Source organism: Quercus robur, chromosome 3 (genome assembly GCF_932294415.1).
Source record: "Quercus robur chromosome 3, dhQueRobu3.1, whole genome shotgun sequence".
NCBI lineage: Eukaryota > Viridiplantae > Streptophyta > Magnoliopsida > Fagales > Fagaceae > Quercus > Quercus robur.
Window position 1 is genome coordinate 50588741 of NC_065536.1, and position 22281 is coordinate 50611021.

General features: G+C 40.5%; 1 protein-coding gene across 1 annotated transcript; it reads left to right on the top strand.

Moving 5' to 3' along the window:
- Nucleotides 1–17685: 17685 nt before the first annotated feature.
- LOC126718243 (uncharacterized) lies at nucleotides 17686–21771 on the top strand. Its single transcript, XM_050420352.1, has 4 exons — nucleotides 17686–18245; nucleotides 18906–19337; nucleotides 19521–19827; nucleotides 21246–21771. The coding sequence occupies exons 1-4, from the start codon at nucleotides 17787–17789 to the stop codon at nucleotides 21389–21391; spliced, it is 1344 nt and encodes a 447-aa protein (XP_050276309.1). The 5' UTR covers nucleotides 17686–17786; the 3' UTR covers nucleotides 21392–21771.
- Nucleotides 21772–22281: the final 510 nt, after the last annotated feature.

Below are 22281 nucleotides of genomic sequence, written 5' to 3' on the forward strand. Positions count from 1 at the left end.
AATAGCTGACTATAAGCAGAAATTGGTGACGAAATAATTCATCGCCTAATCTATTGAAATTGAAAATTTAAAAAAAAAAAAAAAAAAAAAAAACAATCAATGACAAATATTTCGTCACCTTATATGGTCAAATAAAAAAAATTACAAATTAAAAATCATTGGTGACAAATATATTTTATCTTTGAATATAATGTTTAGTGATGAAAATATTAGGTGAAGAAAAAATTTCGTCACCTATCATATTTTTTATTAAGAAAATTTAAACCTATTGGTGACAAAAATTTTCGTCACAAGACATTCGATGTCGGGGCTTAGGTGACGAATGTTGTTTCGTCACCATCGTCCACTTTTGTTGTAATCATAGGTTGATCAGATCAAGTCCATTTTTGACACTTTCTCATGTATTGGAAGAAGAGCAATGCTACATACACAAAAAAACGTGACAACATTTTTACAATAGATGAGTTGACAAGCTTGTACTAGTTTTCATCTAGGCCCATTACTAACATCACTTCTTTACCTATCACTAACAATCTGTTATATCAGCATATGTCGAATTTTTTCGTCTATAGACTTTTCTCATTAAAAGAAATATAGCAATTGTAGGAATGAAGGGCCCAGATGAGAATATTGGGTCGTGGGTCGTGCCCAAAGACATCAAATAGCCCGAGAACAAACCAGTGCAAATAAAGGCAGATAAATATTGGGCCGAGAAAAAGGTCAAGACATGATGAGTAGGTGATGTTGTCCGAGGATCAATGCCACCTCAGCCAACAATACATAGGCCTAAAGTCCAACTACCCATCAAAAACTAAGCAGCAGGCAATCGTGCTTGGATGGATAAGCGTCAAAAAGATATAAGACAAAAGAGAAGTGAGAAATATCTGAGAAGAAAGTTGCTACCACCGCATTGAATGCTCTACATCTAATCCTTGGCCGCATTAATGTGGAAGTGATGTCTGAATAATAAGTGATGCCTGAATAGTAACTTTCAGCCTTACAACTACCCCCAAAGACTTCAGGAAGGTGCTGATGGGACAAGTATCGAAAAGATTAGTAGTCTAATCTACACGTGGAGGGCTAAGATGAAAGAAAGAAATGAAGTATAAAAGGGATGAACTCCCTCACAGAGGGGATCAAGAGAAAACCAGAGAAAACATCACTGTGTAACCAAGAACTATAATTTTTGTATAAATCTAAGAGAAATATATAAGAACATACCTTCCTTGGACTTGACCGAGGAGAGCCTTTTTTTGTTCAAACTGTTTGTTCATTCCACTAATAACTAATCTATTGTGACCAATATCTTCCTAACTCATTGAACGTTTAGTCTCAGGCCCACTCTCTAACAAATTCATTGTTTTTGGCTCATTGGGCCATTATCCATCCATTTTTTGGGCTATGAAGCAAAACGTGCCCTTACAGCCATGATTCAAGCCCTATTAATTTTGTAAAATATAGTAGACAAAGGATTAGACAGAAGTATAACATGCCCTTTAACACAAACTCAGAACAATGATCACATACATATATAACTCAAAACCCAACAAGTTTTGACTATTGATGCTCCTCCTTGCAAATTGTAATGCTTTCTACTAAGTTTGTTTATGTATTGTGATTTGAAATGGGATATGTTATAGAGAACAATTGTGAATTTGTTTGATTTCTTTTGTCGTTTTTTTGGGGAATATTTGCTTTTTAAATGATTATAATCTGGTTTAGGGGTGTTGACAAAATTGTGTTTGGTTCCTAAGAAAATGGAAGAATTAATCAAACTAACGACACCGCAACTTTTGTACATCATTCCCACCCCTTTCACAACTGATGTGCAATCAAGCATGAGCTGACAACACCTCGTAGGTGCGGAGTAAACCCCTCTCCCCCAAACTCAAAACCGTCTGCACCGCACCTTGTACAACCCTTAATGATGACGTCGAAAATTGTCACCAATGGGTCACACCGTACTCGCGACTCGAATCGAACCTGCACGACAAGAACAATCGACGGACGTCCTTCAAAGAGCACCGGTGTGGTGCCGGCCAAAGGTTCTCCGACGGTCAAGTTAGAGTTGTTCTGTTTTACTTAGAGCGTTAGAGAGTGTCAATTAAAGCGTACCTCGATTACTGTGGGTATTAGACCTTTTATAGTGATAGAGGGTTGACTTTTCCTTTTTGGTTTTCACATCTTTTCAATGTGGGACTCCAGTCCCAATTCTTCTAAGCGTGGTGAGCAAGGATTCCCATTTCCGGATCATGGTCCCTTATTGGGCCTGTCAGCGATGGGCCTTCAAAGCGCGTGGGATAGCCCTTGCACAGGCCCAACAGTCCCAACCCGTCAGGCCCGTTCATGTGGGCCCTTCAAGAACGGCCGTCATGCTCGTTCAGGTGGGCCCGTCATGTATTCCGCATTTCTAACCGTCTTCAGTTGCCCCCTTCACCCCAATGGTCCGTCAGTTTTTAGGATATAGGATCAATGGGGTGACGATCCGAAAGTGAGGGTATGACGGGTATTTTTACGACGGAAGGAGGCTCATGTGATGGAGAGTTTAAAGTTGTCATAACGGGTTTGACGGATCAACGCAAGATAGGATGACGGTTCAAATGAGGAGTTCGTCGATCACACCAATTACAGACAGGCTGTACGAAGGTAATTAATGCCGATGACACGTGTTACAAGCTGATTGGACCTTGTCTCGGATCGAAGCGACGCTTCGACTTCCGTGCATCTCTCTTATAAATAATGGAGTGATTCCTCTCATTTCTTCAGTTTCAGTAGAAATCAAGCTGTCAGAGCTCACCCGTCACCCTTGTCAGAGCGCACCCGTCACCCTTGTCAGAGCTCACCCGTCATAACTTGCTGATCCGTTCATTTACCTTAGACGTCAACGCCGTCCTTCGTCACTTCGTTGGCAAAGCTGGTAAGTGCTCTTCTTAAAACTTATACTTGTTTTAATTTTCTTTACAATCCACCTCCGTTATAGACACATAGACCGTCAGAGTCTTAGGCTCTTGTCGTTTCGTGTAGGAAATGTCTAGTGCGTCGAGTAATCAGTCAGTTATTCGTGACGGGGTGGATTACGAGGAAGTATATCCGTCCAGTCAACGAGAACAAGGTAGTCCAGATGATAGTAGTCCGTCCACATCCTCCTCGTCCTCAACATATGAGGATCTGGAGGTGGTTGATCCAGACGAGGGACGTGGTGTTGGTGAGGATCAAGTTGTCAGATCCGTCATTGGTGCTGATGGGCTTAGGAAGTTCGTCATGCTACCAGAGTGGACGGTGAATTTCTTCACGTCCGTTATCAAGGAAAAGCACTTTAAGACATTTAGAGATAATTACCAACTTCCAGAGAATGTTACGATCCGTCTACCCTACAAATCAGAGAGGTGTTACTATGACGGGGTAGACGGAGTCGGGGTGTATGAGCAAATGTTGAAGGCCGGACTTAGATTTCCATTGAGTTCGCTTCACCGTTTGCTCCTCCGTCAGCTGGGATTATCTGTGAACCAGATTTCCCCTAACGCTTGGAGAGTTTTTATAGCGATGGAGGTACTGTACGGTGCCATGTCCAACGGAGAAAGAAGGCTGACGGTTAGGGAGTTTTTCCACTACTACCGTCCGGATGAGATTGACAAATCCAGGGGAATTTATAGCTTCGTCCCTAGGAGTCCGTTGCTGAAAGTCATCTATGACACGCCGGACTCAAATAGGGATTGGAAGAGTCGGTTCTTCTTCCTAGAAGGCGACGGTTGGATGGGTCGTCCTGGGGAGACAGATTTCATGCCCGTCGACACTACTTGGGGCATATTGGATCCGTCTAGTATGGACTATCCTCCAAACTTTAACATTACTAAGTTTTTTTTTTTTTTTTTTTTTTGAATATAATCTAACCGTCCTCTTTCTTCTTTTGCAGTTAGACGACGGCCCCAAATTGACCTTGAGGAGTTTGCTTTCATTGAGAAAATCCTTAGAAAGACCAAGCCGGAGGAAAGGACTTGGGCGAAGCTGGTAATACTAAATACCATTCACTGGTATTGCGACGGACCGGAACCTACAGCGGCTGCCGTCAAGTACGAAACACAGATAAGGAGACGTAAGTTCGTCACCCTTTAGTTGAAGAAATTGTGCATTTTATTTTTTGTTAATTAACTCCCCCGTCCACGTTTCAGAGATGGACGATGCCAAGAGAAGAGCCTTGATTCGGTCAAAGGCTGCAAAGAAGACTGCTGACGACACTCCTACTGCGACGGGCCCAAGCAATCCGTCTGCTAAGCGGAAGACTCAGCCCAAAGCGGACCGTCAGGCCAAGAAGGCCAAAGTGTCTTTAGATCCCGTCGTGGGACTCATGGCGGAGCCTCCGAAGACGGTCACTCCAACCAAGCACGAGGTTGGCAAGGGTTTGATGAAAGGCCCGTCGAAGGTTGACAAGAAGCCGCCCGTCCTTCTTCGAGAGGATTCTAAGCATGCCTTAGAACAGATTTCCTCCATCATCTCGGCGGAGGATTATGAAGACTTAGGCAACCATTCGACGGAGGCCATGGGGGAGACGGGCCTATTTGCCATTACACAGGTAAGATAGTCCGTCTACTACTCAAATACAACTTAAATCATCTGTCGAAAGTTTGTTTTATAACTGTGTTGTTATTTTTCAGGCAATGGTCATGATGAAGGGGCTGATGGGACGGTGCCTCAGCCAAGAGACGGCCTTGGATCGTGTACGGGCCAAGGCGGAGAAGACGGAGGAAGAACTCCTCCAAATGCGTAACTGGAGACCTAAAATAGAGAAAAAGCTTGAGCTGTCGGAGAAGGCAAGGAAGAGCCTTGAACAGACGACGGAGGAGGCAAAGAAGGCTCTAGAGAGCAAGGACAAAGAGATAGCCGAGCTGAAAAACGAAGTCCGTCAGGCTAAGGACGCGGCGGTCCGTGAATACCGTGACTCCGACGCCCTAATCACTGAGCTGGGCGATTCTTTCCATCAGGGCTTCATGGATGCCCTCCGTCAAGTCAGGCAAGCTTATCCAGACGTGGACCCTTCCAAGTTCAAAGTTGAAGACCCGGTCCAGTCATCCGTCGTGCCTGTTGCCTCCGAGGATACAGACGACCTCTTTGATGTCGACGACACAGTTGTTGACGGGGCGTCTGCACCAGCAAAAGTTGACCAAGCTGAGGCTGACACGGAGACAGTTCCACAGCCCGTCGATAATGTGGACAAGGCTCAGTAGAAGGATTTTTATTTTTATTTTATTATTTTTCTTTTTGGAACAATTCTCATCCGTTGTTGATGATGTGTAAACATTGCCGTTTAATGGCTTATTTTGTTAAATGAATCCGTGCACTTCATTTTATATGTTTTGAATTTTGTCGTTGCTTAACCTGTTTACATCCGCTTGCGTATAAGTATGTTTTTGATCTTAAAAACTTATTCTTTGCAAAACCTGTGGAATGCTCCGTCCATCTTTTTGATACTACTTTGTTATGTAAGATGATTAATCCGTCCTCTTTGCTTCATCTTATTTCCGTCCACGTTGTGGACGATCCGTCCAACCTGTGAACTTTAAGTGGTCATTTTGTGGACTTAATTATCCCCCATTTAGTATAGTCCGTCCATCTTTTTGTGATCGTCCTTCTAGGATGATCCGTCCATCTTGTGGACTTAAGGTGGACTTGAAGTGGTCGTCCATGCAGGATGATCTGTCCATCTTGTGGACATAAAGCGATCGTCCTTGCAGGACGGTCCGTCCATCTTGTGGACTTATATTTTGAGTCCGTCCATCTTGTGGACTTAGGGTCATCGTCCCTGTAGGACGATCCGTCCATCTTGTGGATTTCTGTCGTGTCCGTCCCTCTAGTGGGCTTATATTTTTATCCGTCCATCTGGTGGACTTAGGATTATCGTCCCTGTAGGACGATCCGTCCATCTTGTGGATTTCTGTCGTGTCCGTCCCTCTAGTGGGCTTATATTTTTATCCGTCCATCTGGTGGACTTAGGATTATCGTCCCTGTAGGACGATCCGTCCACCTTGTGGACTTAGGGTGATCGTCCTTGTAGGACGATCCGTCCATAATGTGGACTTCATATTGTATCCGTCCATCTTGTGGACTTAAGGTTATCATCCCTGTAGGATGATCCGTCCACCTTGTGGACTTAGGGTGATCGTCCCTGTAGGACGATCCGTCCATCTTGTGGACTTCATATTGTATCCGTCCATCTTGTGGACTTAAGGTTATCATCCCTGTAGGATGATCCGTCCACCTTGTGGACTTAGGGTGATCGTCCCTGTAGGACGATCCGTCCATCTTGTGGACTTCATATTGTATCCGTCCATCTTGTGGACTTAAGGTTATCATCCCTGTAGGATGATCCGTCCACCTTGTGGACTTAGGGTGATCGTCCCTGTAGGACGATCCGTCCATCTTGTGGACTTCATATTGTATCCGTCCATCTTGTGGACTTAAGGTTATCATCCCTGTAGGATGATCCGTCCACCTTGTGGACTTAGGGTGATCGTCCCTGTAGGACGATCCGTCCATCTTGTGGACTTCATATTGTATCCGTCCATCTTGTGGACTTAAGGTTATCATCCCTGTAGGATGATCCGTCCACCTTGTGGACTTAGGGTGATCGTCCCTGTAGGATACTTCGTCCATCTTGTGGACTTCTATTGTTTCCGTTAACTTTGTGGACAATTGCAATGACATACATTCAAGTAGAAGATCAAAATTGCATCTGATTACAGAAATGCGTAAAGGAAAAGTGCCTGCCCCCTTGGGCTTAAAAAAGGCACGACAATATTGTAGCAAAAATAGTTAAACAGTGCCAAAAAAAAAAAAAGTTAATAATGCCAAAAAGTCTTAAAAGAGAAACTGGTCGCCGTGTCGCTATTACTGGTAGTATTTCCTCAAGTGCTCGGCATTCCACGGATGCGGTAGCTTTTCTCCGTCTATCGTTTCCAGGTGGTATGTTCCTTTCCTTTTCCACGACATAACTCTGTAGGGTCCTTCCCAGTTGGGGCCGAGTTTTCCCTGTGTAGGGTCTCTAGTTGTACCCATGACCCTCCTGAGTACGAGGTCTCCTACTTGGAAGCTTCTTTGTCGGACCCGGGAGTTGAAATGTCTGGACATGCGATCCTGGTATCTAGCGATCCTCTGTTCTGCTGCCGACCTGACCTCATCTATAAGGTCCAGCTGTAGCCTCATGGACTCGTCATTCCTTCCCTCGTCGTGGTTGTGAACCCTGTAGCTTGTGAGCCCAATTTCTGCTGGGATGACTGCCTCGCTCCCGTATGCCAGTCGAAACGGTGTCTCTCCTGTCGGAGTCCTCGCCGTTGTCCTATACGCCCACAATATGCTTGGCAATTCTTCCGGCCATATGCCCTTTGCCCCCTCGAGCCGAGTCTTGATAATCTTTAGTAGGGATCGGTTTGTGACCTCAACCTGACCGTTAGCCTGAGGATGGACAGGCGATGAGTAGTGGTTTTTTATTCCTAGCTGTGTACAGAAATCACGGAAGGGGCCGTTATCGAACTGCCTCCCGTTATCTGAGACAAGGACTCTAGGAATACCAAACCTACATACTATGTTCCGCCAGACAAAACTTCTAATGTTCTTTTCTGTAATGGTGGCCAAGGCTTCCGCTTCTACCCATTTCGTGAAGTAGTCAATACCCACTACCAAGAACTTTAGCTGCCTTATCGCCGTTGGGAAAGGTCCCATGATGTCCAGTCCCCACTGAGCGAACGGCCATGGAGCCGTTATGGGGGTTAGCTCTTCTGCTGGCTGTCCGATAAAATTGCTGAACCTCTGGCATTTGTCGCATCTTTTAACGTAGGACTCAGCATCCTTTTGCATGGTCGGCCAGTAATACCCAGCTCGTAACAGCTTGTGCACCAACGACCGCGATCCAGAATGATTCCCGCATATTCCTTCGTGTACTTCCCTCATCACGTAGTCTGCCTCTTCAACCCCGAGACATCTTAGGTAAGGACGGGAGAAACCTCTCTTGTAAAGAATGTCTTTTATCAAGACGAACCTTGCCGCTCGGACTTTTAGCTTTCTCGCTGCCTCCTTCTCTTCAGGCAATATCCCGTCCTTTAGGTATGAAGTTATCTGCGTAGTCCAGTTTCTTTCGGAGCGTATCTCCTGCATGTTGTCGGGGTCTATTAGCGGAAAGATTTGAACAAAGGAAAGTACATTACCCGGTGTTATCATATGTTCTGCTGAAGCGGCTTTGGCTAGCCGATCGGCGGGCTCATTGTCTCCCCTGGGGATCTGGACGAATATTGCTTTTAGCCCGTCGACTCTAGCCCTCACTTGATCAAGATATCTCTTCAACCTTTCCCCTTTGCATTCATAATCTCCGTTTACTTGATTGGTCACGACCTGAGAGTCGCAATGCACGACCACACTTTCAGCTCCGGCGGCTTTGGTTAGGTCGAGTCCTGCTGCTACCGCTTCGTATTCCGCTTCATTGTTGGTAATGGGGAAGTCGAGACGGACCATACATTCAATCTCGTCTCCTTCAGGTGACAGCAATACTATGCCGGCTCCTCCAACTCGCTTATTGGATGATCCGTCGGTGTAGATGTTCCACTGGGGGGGTTCTTCTGCCCCCTTGTCCGCGTCATGCGTAAACTCTGCTATGAAGTCGGCTACAGCTTGTCCTTTAATGGCCACACGTGGACGGTACTTGATGTCAAACTCACTCAATTCTATTGCCCACAGCGTCAGTCGACCTGCGGCCTCAGGATTACTCAGTGCCCTTCGCAAGGGCTTGTCGGTCATTACGTTCACGGTATGGGCTTGAAAGTAGGGCTTGAGCTTGCGAGCCGCCGTGACCAACGCAAAAGCGAGTTTCTCCATAGGTTGGTATCTTTCCTCGGCACCGCGGAGCGCCCGGCTGGCGTAGTACACGGGCTTCTGTGCCCTGTCCTCCTCTCTGATTAAGGCCGCGCTGACGGCCACAGTGGAGACGGCCAAATAGAGGAAGAGCTCTTCACCTGGTTGCGAGGGGCTCAGTAGAGGTGGTGAAGATAGATAGGTTTTTAACTCCTCGAATGCTCGTTGACACTCGTCCGTCCACTCGAATGACTTTTTCAATGTTCGGAAGAAAGGTAAACATTTGTCCGTCGCTCTCGACACGAATCTATTCAATGCCGCTACCTTGCCGTTAAGGCTCTGTACTTCCTTCACGTTTCTCGGGGGGCCCATCTCCATTATGGCTCGGATTTTGTCCGGGTTAGCTTCAATCCCCCTTTGAGATACCATGAATCCTAGGAATTTTCCTGCCGTTACACCAAACGCGCACTTTCCTGGATTGAGCTTCATGTTGTAGGATCGAAGTGTGCCGAATGTTTCCTTGAGATCTTCCAAATGGTCTTCCTCCTTCCGGCTCTTCACCAGCATGTCGTCGACATAAACTTGGACGTTCCTCCCGATTTGCTGTGCGAACATCTTGTTCATTAGTCTCTGGTATGTTGCCCCTGCATTCTTCAGACCGAATGGCATTACTTTGTAACAGAAGAGACCTTGACTGGTTACAAACGAAGTCTTCTCCTGGTCGTCCTCGTGCATGCGGATCTGGTTATAACCCGAGAAAGCATCCATGAAGCTTAGCAATTGGTGTTGAGCCGTCGAGTCCACTAGGATGTCGACCCTTGGAAGGGGATAGCTATCTTTGGGGCATGCTTTGTTAAGATCGGTGAAGTCCACGCACATCCGCCATTTGCCACTCGTTTTCTTTACCATTACCACATTCGCCAGCCAATCGGGGTAGTAGACTTCCCTGATGAAGCTTGCATCTTGGAGTTTGCGGACCTCTTCCGCTATTGCTTGGTCTCGTTCCGGGGCGAATACTCTCTTCTTTTGTCGGACGGGTGGAAACGAGGGCAACACGTTCAACTTATGTACCATGACCGAGGGATCGATTCCTGGCATATCGTCATGGCTCCAGGCGAACACATCCTTATTGCTTCTCAAGAAAGCCACGAGCTCTTGACGGATTGCGGGTTTTGCAAGCGTTCCGATCCTGGTGGTTCGGTCTGGATTGGAACCGTCGAGAGTTATCTCCTCTAGCTTCTCTGTAGGTTCTGTCGCCGTTCGGTGTTCTTCTATGTTCAAAGCCTGGATCTGGTCTTCCACCTCCATCATAGCTACGTAGCATTCTCGTGCGGCAATTTGACTTCCGCGTAGCTCTCCTACCCCATACTCTGTTGGGAACTTGATCATCAGGTGGTAAGTTGATGTTGCCGCCTTCCACGAGTTGAGCGTGGGTCGCCCAATAATAGCATTGTAGGCTGACGAGCAATCGACCACCAAGAATGTTACGTCCTTGGTGATTTGTTGTGGGTAATCTCCTACCGTCACCGATAACGTGACTGCGCCCAAAGGGAATATTCTACTCCCTCCGAAACCAACGAGCGGGGCGTTTGTTGGTATCAGCAGCTCCCTATCAATCCTCATTTGTTGGAACGCCGGATAATACAAGATGTCGGCCGAACTACCGTTGTCGACCAACACTCGGTGGATGTTGTAGTCGCCTGCCCGCAAGGTGACGACGAGGGCATCGTCGTGTGGATGGTGTAGGCGCCTTGCATCCTCTTCCGAGAACCCGATAATAGGGCCTTCCCTTCTTGCCATCTTTGGCACCGTGCCTGCTAATTGGACATTCTGTACCATCCGAAGATATGTTTTGCGAGCCTTTTTTGACGATCCGGCTGCACCTGTTCCTCCAATTATCATCCTTATGTCCCCCAATGGGGGCCTTGGTCGCTCGTTCTCTCGGCGGGGGTGTTGTTCTTGTGGGGGTTGATCCGTTCTCTCCTTACTGACGAACTTCTTCAATTTCCCTTGTCGGATAAGGGTTTCGATTTGTTGCTTCAAATCATAGCAGTCGGCCGTGTCGTGACCATGGTCACGGTGGAAGCGGCAGTATTTGTCTCTGGACCTTTTGTTGGGATCACTCTTCAGCTTTCCCGGAAACGTCAGGGATCCTTCGTCCTTAATCTGCATTAGGACTTGGTCTATCGGGGCGGTCAACGGAGTGAAACTTGTGAACCTTCCGCCCATTGGTTTTGGGCGTCTCTCCTCCCTTCGATCTCCCATCCGTCCTCTCTTTCGCCCCTGGTCCTGTCGGGCGTCCTCTTGTCTGTCCCTTTTCTTGGGTCTGTCTTCTCGGGCTAACAATGCGTCTTCAGCGTTCATGTACTTGGTGGCCCTGTAAAGCACTTCTGACATGGTCTTTGGGTCGTTTTTGTATAGGGAGAACAAAAACTTACCCCCCTTCAGCCCGTTCGTGAACGCCGCCACCAATATCTTGTCGTCGGCTTCGTCGATCGTGAGCGCTTCTTTATTGAAGCATGATATGTAGGCCCGTAACGTCTCCTCCTCTCTTTGCTTGATATTCATTAAACAAGCTGTGGACTTCTTATACCGATGTCCTCCGATGAAGTGCGTTGTGAACTGAGCGCTCAGCTCCCTGAAGGTGCCGATGGAGTTTGGTGTCAGCCGGCTGAACCAAATCCTTGCCGCGCCCTTCAGGGTTGTAGGGAATGCCCTACACATAATTGCGTCCGCCACTCCCTGAAGGTGCATCAGGGTCTTGAAGGTCTCTAGGTGATCGAGGGGGTCCTTAATTCCGTCATAACTGTCCATGCTCGGCATGCGGAACTTACTCGGCAGGGGGAAGGAGTTGACGGACGCCGTAAATGGCGAGTCAGTCCTGTTGACAAGGTCGTCAAGATCGCTGGACACTCGCCCCTTGAGAGCGTTCATCAGGACTTCCATTTGTTCCTTCATCGCCTGCATCTCCGCGATGATGGGTTGTGGAGCCGTGTCCGTCACTGAGGGGATGCTAGCGTCCCGTCGCACTTGTTTGCTCGGGGCGTTACTCTCCTGTGGTCCGTCATTATTTCTCCTTTCCTCACTGTTCCCTTCTTGATCTTCTCCTTGGCTATTCACGGCTGCACTCTTTTGATTCAGCTGCTCCGTCAGGTCGTGGTTTTGTTTGGTGAGGCGCTCCACGGCTGCGGCGAGCGTCTTGACCTGTCTCTCAAGGGCAGTCGTAGGGGCTTCTTCTTGGACGTCATTTGTGGTTGCCATCGAGCGCGTGAGTACCATGTAACTCCTTTATCTAGGAAATGTTACCGTACCCGGTCGTCTTTCCCACAGACGGCGCCAACTGATGACGTCGAAAATTGTCACCAATGGGTCACACCGTACTCGCGACTCGAATCGAACCTGCACGACAAGAACAATCGACGGACGTCCTTCAAAGAGCACCGGTGTGGTGCCGGCCAAAGGTTCTCCGACGGTCAAGTTAGAGTTGTTCTGTTTTACTTAGAGCGTTAGAGAGTGTCAATTAAAGCGTACCTCGATTACTGTGGGTATTAGACCTTTTATAGTGATAGAGGGTTGACTTTTCCTTTTTGGTTTTCACATCTTTTCAATGTGGGACTCCAGTCCCAATTCTTCTAAGCGTGGTGAGCAAGGATTCCCATTTCCGGATCATGGTCCCTTATTGGGCCTGTCAGCGATGGGCCTTCAAAGCGCGTGGGATAGCCCTTGCACAGGCCCAACAGTCCCAACCCGTCAGGCCCGTTCATGTGGGCCCTTCAAGAACGGCCGTCATGCTCGTTCAGGTGGGCCCGTCATGTATTCCGCATTTCTAACCGTCTTCACTTAACTCACCAAATGCGAGAGTGGTATTTTATAAAATGGTTGCATGAGTTGACTATATAATTTATAATTTAATAAATCAATAAAAGGGAGAGGTAAATTTGAACTAATCAATAATCGCACTAAGACCATTAGTTACAAGACTTGGAAATCTCTCAAATGGCTACGAAGCCAAACTTCAATGCAACCCCCAAAGTCCGTAAAGTTCTCCAATCCCATGAGACTTCTTTTGAAAAAAGAAAAAAAAAATATTATGCAAGCCAACAAACCATTTAATTTGCCCTTTATTTTTTTTGAGTTTTTTCATCACCGCTTCCACTTGTCAAGCTACTGGGCACTGTCACAAAGCATCAGCATCTAAATCTCTTTCACATGCCACGTCTTCTTAAACAAATTCAACCCAAGCTTGTCTTTTGCTAAATCACATCTTATTCTTGTCCTCTTCGGTAAGTCAAACCATCGCATCCAATGATCCAATCATCCAATCACTCCATTCTCAACCCTCTCCATAATTAAACCCTAATCTTTCTTTTATCAGTAAATGCCATAACTTTCTAACCAACGATGTTGAGTTGCAGCAGGGTGACTGTTTAATATAGTTTTAGATCTAAAATAATAATTATAAATGAGTTTTTTTATATTTAAATATCACTTTAAAATATGATTTTTCTATTTTTTTTATATTTAAATTTACTTTTCAATTTGCGACAAAAAGCTCAATCTTGAATTCTTGATCAATGTACATCCACATTCATCAGCAAGAATATAAAATTTTATCCTCGCAATACGTACCTACCAGAAGAAAAGAGACTTTATGGTTTTTTTTTTTTTTTTGCTGAATGATAAGAGTCTTCATAGTTGAAAGGTAATTGAGCAACTTGCAGATGATTATTAGAAAGCTTAACCAGACAAATAAACTACTAGGATAACTACAAAATCTTTGGTTGAAAGGTAATTGAGCAACTTGCAGATGATTATTAGAAAGCTTAACCAGACAAATAAACTACCTAGGATAACTACAAAATATAAAAAATATTACGTTATAATATTTTTACAACAAATTTTAAATAGTAGGTATTATTAGTTTTAATCTAAATTTAGTGTACGAGTGACAAGTGTCAAGTGTTAAGTGTCAACATCAGTGAATCACAACTAACATGTTGTTTACGACATGAACAGTTTAAGCATCTTGTGTAGGTTATATTTGTCTGTTTGTTTCTCAGTTTTATATTCCCTCAAAAGCTTCAAACCGAAAAATGAATTCCAAATCCCCAGGTTCCCACGTTGTAGATTCCGAGGTAAGAGGTCAAAAATAAGTATGATCACCTGCTACTACGAGAGACATACCCATGTTCTGTAAATATCGAACGGTGGATCTTAAAAAACCTCTTGTATTTTTTTTTTTTTTTTCTCTGTTCATTTGGAAAAACTTCTATTTTACATTTGGATAAAATGTAAAAATGACTCTCTAAATTTTTTCAGATTTTATTTCAGTTCTCTAACTTTGCTTTTGTTCATTTCAGTCCTCTAACTTTCAAGTTTATTCAATTAAAGTTTTTCTATCAACTTTTGTTATATGTTGTGGTTAATTTTTCAATTTTATAAAATTTTCTTCAAATTTTTTAAATTAAAAAATTCAATTAATGATTGAAAAATATTTTTCAGATTTTTTTTTTCAAAAAATTTTAACAAAAGTTAATGAAAATGCCTTAATTAAATAAATCTGAAACTTAGAAAACTAAAATAGATGAAAGTAAAGTTAGAGGACTGAAATGAAATCTGAAGAAAGTTAAAGGGTCAGTTTTGCATTTTACCCTTTACATTTTGATTGATTGGTATTTATTATTTAAAAACAAGTTAGAAAAAAAAAATATATATATATATATATATATATATATCAAAGACAAAATTTATGTACAGTACTTTAAATACTATTCCTTAGGTTCCGCTTTTCAAATTTTGTCATGTGACGACTTAACTAAAAATTATTTTTTCATCTTATAATAAAAAAGTTACATGGTAGAATCTTAAAATGGGAACCTAAATAACAGTACTTTAAGTATTGTACCTAAGTTTTACCCATAAAAAAATAGTCTTACAAAATTATCTATACTATTACTAGTCTCATCACATGAGCTTTGCACATGCGATGATACTTTTTTTTTTTTCTTTTTTTTGTCTAGTGTCATAATTTTTCATTCATCTCAATTTTTAGATTATGACACAACCCAAAAATTAAATAAAAGAAACTAGTGAGCCTTGATAAAGTAAAAAAAAAAAAAGTTGGAACATAGTCTTGAAGGAAATATACAAAGTGGATTGAGAAGTATTTTTTGTTTTTAATTTTGAATAAGTTTGTTTTGAAAACATGGATTAGTAGGAGAGTGTCTTATTTAGTAGGCATTTTAAGTGGAGTTGGAGATATATTACCAAGTTGTCCTCAAGTTTTGTCTCTATCAAACGTAGGGTCTAAGAGTATTTCTGAACTACATAAAAGTTTATTCCAAATAGAAGAATCTTGTTATAGATAGTATAGATTTAAGGAGCTTCCAAATCATTTAAGCCATGAACTCTAAGTTGTGGCCTCTATTTAAGCCATGGAGGCATGGACTCATAGATGTGGAGTCTAAATAAAACTCCTAAAGTTTAGGTAAATTAAAATAAATAAATAAAAGTTTTTTTTTCCCACCACGTTTCTCCATATCCCATAAAATTAGGCTCCACCTCTCCTTACACTCTCTAACTCTTTTTTTTAGATTATATCAACTTGGGTTTTTTTTTTTTTTTTTGAGAATATTAAGTATTTTTAACACTCACACGTGGGGAGAGGAGAGAAGGTTTTTTAAAAACTTGGGTTTATTTTTGATAGAGTTGAACACGTACAAAAAAGAAAAAGGTGAAAGAGAAACAAAAAAAAAAAAGTAGAGATATAAATATATATATATATATATATATATTTGGCTAGAAAATTGATATGAACATTATTTCAATTTACACCAAAAAAAAAAGGTGTTCAAAGGCTAGTATATATAATTAATTTGCTGAATAAAAAGCAAAACATAGTATACCTTATGTTGAATGGCCAAGTTAGACTTCTTAACTAAAGAGAGCCCATCAATAAAGTGTGTGTGTGTATATATAGAAAAAATTATAAGAGAGAAGGTAAATTTTTAAAAGTTAGGGACTAGGGGTCTCTGCCCACTCCCTCCATTAGTGCTTACATTTCTCTATTAAATTCAACTGTGTACCTCATTGATTAATACAACTACATAGTTGAATGTAATTATCCTTTAAAAAATTTATATATATATATATATATATATATAGACACACACATAAATCAACTGAATAAATGGCAAAACTTAGTGTACCTTACATTCAAAGGCGTTGTTTACAATTTTTATTCAAGGAGGCCAATCAATAAATTATATATATATATATATATATATATATAGAAAAATGACTGGTGGGAAGATGAATTTTTTAAAGCCAAAGGGTTATGGCCCCCCGCCCCCTCCCTCCACTAGTGCTCATGGTTCTTAATAATTAAATTCAACTATGTACCTATTTGGCCAATTTAACAACATAGTTGAATTTAACTATCCTTTAAGACAAATTCGTTACACAAGAATTTGGGATGGGAATTGTTATATTTTGAGAATTCATGAAAATTCGATAGTTCATTGACTAAATTTTTGAGAATTACAATTTCCATGAATATCTCAATTCCCATGAAACGTGAGAATCCTAACTCCCACATTTTAGGTAGGAAATATCAATTACTACAAATCTTGTATATGTGAGAATTATTAATGTGATATATGTGTGTGTGTGTACACACACAGAAACACATATATAAGCAAGGTCCCAATTTGTTGTAAAAGTACTATTCTATTTTTTGCCTACCTCATAGATTAATAGTGTGGTATATGGAATTTGAGACCTCTACATTTACTGATTTACAGCATATCGTTCAAGTTCATTGAATAAACCATCTAAGTGTTCTCAAAGTGATTACTAATGGGATATTTAAATTAAATTTTTCACTTTTTCTATTTACAAATAATAATAAATTTATAGAGTTTATTCTAATACAAAAATACTTTTTTTTCACTCAAATAAGATGTTGAGTAATGTCTAAGGGTATTTTTATCTTCTAAAAATTATCTATAGTTGTCAAATTATCAATTATTTAGTTACTAAAATCATTCGTGTAAGGCTATTTTAAAACCCCCTTTTTTAAATAAACAAACACACACAAGACAAGAGAGAGGAAAAGGGGTTTTAAAATTTAGATTTTTAGATATGGTATTTTCTATAATATGATCGAAATTCAATTTCTATATATACCAAACGACATAAATATTAACTCTCAATAATTTCAATATGTGAGTTTTTTTTTTTTTTTAAGAAACAATTTGTGAGTTTTTTTTAAGAATACTAAATATTTTAACACATACACGGGGAAAGGAGAGAAAAACAATTTGTTAGTTTAAATCTTCAAGAATCTACAACTCTAGTGATTTAAAATAGTTAGTAACTTAATAGAGCTTTGAGAAAGATAGTAATTATCTTTTTGTGCTTTTATCATCACCTAAGCAATTATATGAAAAAGAAATACACCTAAAAAAATTTATCAAGGTTACGTCCTACTCCATATAAAATTATAAATAGCTTAATTTATCCTTCATTACCACTCATTCAAATGAGTAACTTTTTGAAAGTAAGGTAACCCTTCTAGAAGTAATCTCATAGAAGCACACTAAGCTTATTGGCTACACAATTCAGGCTGTCAATGATAGAAAAAGAAAAAGATTATAAATTTATAATCATCCATGATCCAACGGCTATGATTCACCCAAAATGTGAAGTTCAAACTATTCCAATAATTTGCTACACACACAATTATCATATTTTGTTTGCTTGATACGAGAGATTTGCTTTACTTACTCAAAGCCAGGCTGGAAGGAACAAAAAAGTGACTGACAGATCAGCGTGTTTGATCCTTAAATACTTCACTACCTCCAAAAATATCAACTGGGTCTCCACCATTTCTCTCCCAAAACGACCAGTTTCAGTTTCATTAGACCAATCTCAAATAAAGCAATAAACTCATGGCTGATATTCATATAAACACAGAAGAGTCTCCTACTCAGACCCCACTTCTTATTCCAATTCAAAACAATAACCACAATCACCAAGTACCGCAACAAGAACAAAACGAAGAGACCCAGTTGGACCAAACACTTAAAAAGTTGGAAACTTTTCTCACTTTACTTGGTTTCAACCAGTCTTCTTGGTTGTGCATTGCTCTGTTTTGGATTGCCTTCTTGCTTATCGGTGTGGTACTCCCAGTTGTGGTGTTGGAGCAATCAAAATGCTCTGGCTGTGAGTTGTATCAGATTAAGAATTTCGAGCTAGACATTGTTGCCTCACAGGCTTGCCTCGCTGCTGTTTCTTTGCTCTGCCTTTCACACAATCTCCGCAAGTATGGGATCAGGAGGTTCCTCTTCGTTGACAGGTTTAATGGTAAAATGGCACAGCTTCATGACGATTATGTTAAACAGATTTGGGTGAGCATTTCTTATATTCTTTGGATTATTAGTCTGTGTGCGTTGCTTTTGGTTGTCTGATATGCTTTGCTATGTTGGTATTTTTTGCATTTACTTTAAGAAACAGTGAAAGTGTGTTAAGTATATGATATGGATGTTAAGTAAAACTTGTGCTTTAAATTTATGAATATGGAATCCAGTTTGATTATCCATGTAGTTTTGGTATCCCATGATCAACCCCAGTTAAGATTTGGTGAATTTGTATGATTGGATGGATCTTTGTGATCCTAAATTGTGGTTCATACTAATGAGTTGGCATACTAATTCAAGATTTTCTTTTTGTCTGTTCCCAATTTTGATAAGACCATATAAAATGCGGTGACATTTATGGTATGAACATAATGTGCTTACCAAAATCACCAGGTCTTCCTTTCCAATCAAATCTTCAAGAGAAGAGTATAGCACATGAGCTCATCTCTAGTTATTAATTCTATACTAATCTCATACCTTTTAAGTACTTTCCTTTCCTTCTCTAGTCCTCTGAATTCACGACACTGAATAAGAAATGCTTTTATCTTCTCAATCTTTACAAGTACTTGCCAGTGCTTCAATATGTAGTTGTCATTGGATTCTAAATTATGTTGTACTAAGATTATTTGTTTGATTAATTTATTTTCATAGGGTTCTTTAAGGTTGCTCATTTTTTGGGCACTACCATGTATCATCCTGAAGATTGTACGTGAAGTCATCCGCATTTTATATGTACCCCATGAGTCATGGTGGCTATCAGTTGCTATTTTATTGGCTTTGATTTTATCTTGGACTTATGTGAGTTTGATCTCTCTATCAGCGAGCGTATTGTTTCACTTGGTCTGTAATCTGCAAGTTATCCACTTTAATGATTATGGGAAACTTTTGGAAAGAGAATCTGATGTCTTCGTATATATTGAGGAACACATTCGTCTGCGGTATTATCTCTCTAAGATAAGCCATAGATTCCGAATCTATCTTCTTCTAGAATTCTTGGTTGTCACAGCAAGCCAATTTCTGACCCTACTGCAGACCACGGGATATAGTGGAACAATTACTTTAATAAATGGTGGTGATTTTGCAGTAAGTTTTTAGCATTTTCCACACATAAAAATTTTATATGTTAACTGGCATCTGCGGTTGCTGAGTTCACATTGGATCCCTAGCATTTTCTCCAATTTTGTTGTATGCTTTCTATTGGAATTTAGCTGCTACATACATTCAAGCTTTAATTTTCTTTGCATATTTTCTCTTTCAACTTTTCAGGTGTCCACTATTGTTCAGGTCGTTGGGATTATTCTTTGCTTGCATGCAGCCACAAAAATTTCCCATAGAGCTCAAGCCATTACATCACTTGCAAGTAGATGGCATGCTTTAGTGACATGCGGTCCAGCAGATTCATCCCAACATAGAGTTTCAAATAATGTTGGGAACATGGAGCCTGAAAATTTTTTGAACTACATAGATATAAATTACTCTGAAAGTGATTTGGAGTCATTGGATTATGTTGCAATTCCCACTAATTCTCAGTTGGCCTCTTATATGTCCTCATATCACAAGAGAGAAGCCTTTGGTATGAAATTCACATATCTTGTTTCCATATTACATCTGATTCCTGTTTCTGTTGATTTTCTTTTGATCAGTCAAAGATCAAGAAATCATGCTTAAGTTAGATTAATACATAATGCAATTTGTCATCTCATGCACTCAGTAATAACTATCACGAATTCAGCTCCAATAATAACTGCTAGCAAATGTCCATTTTTTTGCTGTCAAAAATAAAATAAAAATAGCTGCTAGCAAATGACCAAGCATATAAAGAAACACATTAATGAGTAAATGAATGTGGATGCAGACCACTTTCTACAATTTACTGTCAGGTTGAGTGCACATAGGCTCCTGCCCATTGCTTTCATTTTTACATCAATTTTAAATGAATATTGAATGAAGCTTTGTGTCGATATTCTGTTTCAGATATGTTGAATCATGTTCTATTTCTTGTTGATGTGCACAATAATTCAGTATGAAAGCGTAGATTTTAGGCAGATTTTTCAGTTTGAATTAAGAGATTATTATGGAGGTTTCAATATTTATCTAGAAAATGAGGTTCCTGAAATGAAACAAACCCATATTTGATTACTTATAATCAATGATCTCTTCTTAGCTACGTGTAGAAGATTATGGTTTATCCTGACATCCTTTTCAATTGAATCACATGAAGTTTCTTCAGGTGATTTTTTTCTTTCTTGAGAGATCCTTTGAGAAAATGATCTGCTTCTTGTTATGGCTGTTTTACTCTTTTGATTGGATGCTGATTATCCAACTAGGATACACCTAAAAGTTATTCATTTGTGAGGTATTACCATTGTTATCACTACCCATGAAATAACTTCTGTAGTTCAGCTATCCGAACCATTCAACTCTTATCTCTAGTGCAATTATGTTTCTGACTTTCCTTATCTGCTTTAAACGCATAAATATGCTTCTTACCCATGCCATGATTCACAGAATTTCCCTTGAAGATTTTTACTTTCAACTGGTTATGTTTTCGACAGCATGCTTTGTTTCTATAAGGAGTCCTTTCATATATCCGTTGATATTATGCCTTTCAAATGCCTACAAGTGAGATATTATGCCTTTCAAATGCCTACAAGTGACACTAGGGCAAGTTTGGTTCTTGATCTTTAATTTGTAACACTCTGTGGTGGTGCTTTCCTTTCCTGTGTATCCATTCCAAAAATTAGCTTCTATATATTTGGGTCTTGAACTTAAAAATGAAAATCGTTAATACATTGAGGGCTTGTTAGCTGAATTTTTCCTTTCATGCATCTTATAGATCAAAACAAGGTTGCTATTCATGATCTTTAATGTAGTAATCGCTTTTTTCAAATGTTCCTATATTAACTCAACATTGTTACATTTTTTTTTCCCAAGTATATACCATGTTATGTGTACTATATATGAAACTGATGCTTAGTCCTTTCTCTGCAGTAATGTATTTGCAGACCAATCCAGGAGGGATTACAATATTTGGATGGACAGTTGATAGGGCTCTTCTCAACACAATCTTTTTCATTGAGCTCTCTTTGGTTACCTGGGTGCTTGGAAAAACCATAGTTCTCACTTCTTCAAAGTGACAATTTTCCATTAAGCTATGGTTGCTTCACAGATCTTTTTCTTCATGACATACGCACCAGGAAAACAATGTCATTGCAGTCTTCAGACATTATTCATTCTCACTTTCAGATGATACCTTTACCTGGCCAACCACATACAGAAAGTCGATAATAAAAAGTCCCTCTTCCAATTTTTGTCGCTCTCTCTTCCCATTCATCAGACGCAGCTATTGCAATGTCCATGTCTCTATGGTACTCTATTGCAACATGGTGCCACGCATAGGAAGTTACTACAAGCTATAAATTAATACATGCTTTTGTGTTTTTTGTATGGCATATATCTTCGATTTGATTCATGTATTATTTTTTTATTAAATTTAGTTCACGTATTTTTCTCTTCATTATTATTATTATTATTATTATTATGTTGAAGTGTCAAAAAAGTTACGCATGAGGCACATTTGAATTTATATTCAAAAGAATAGTCATGGAACGGTTGTACAATCTCCTTTCTGGAGGCAATACAATTGCCAAGTAACAAGAAGAAACGAGCTACTTGATATCAACCAAGTAACAAGATCTTTCAAACAGTCTTCTGGAATGTTCTTTTAGGAATATCCGAGTGATAGGTTTAATGAACTTAAAAAACCTGCCCTAAATTTGAAGGTCCTAAATTCCACCCATCATACATTCGGTCCATCAGTTTTTCGGAATATCTTGTGAATGAAGAGTGAAATAGTCCAGTTTAAAGCTAAAACACTACTTCAAAAAGTTGAAGAACCTGCCCTAAATTTGGAGGTCCTAAACTCATCATACCTTCAGTCCGATTTTTTGGAATATCTTATTAAATGCAGAGTGAAATAGTCTGATTAGACGCTGAAACACTACTTCAAAAAGAATAGATATATTAA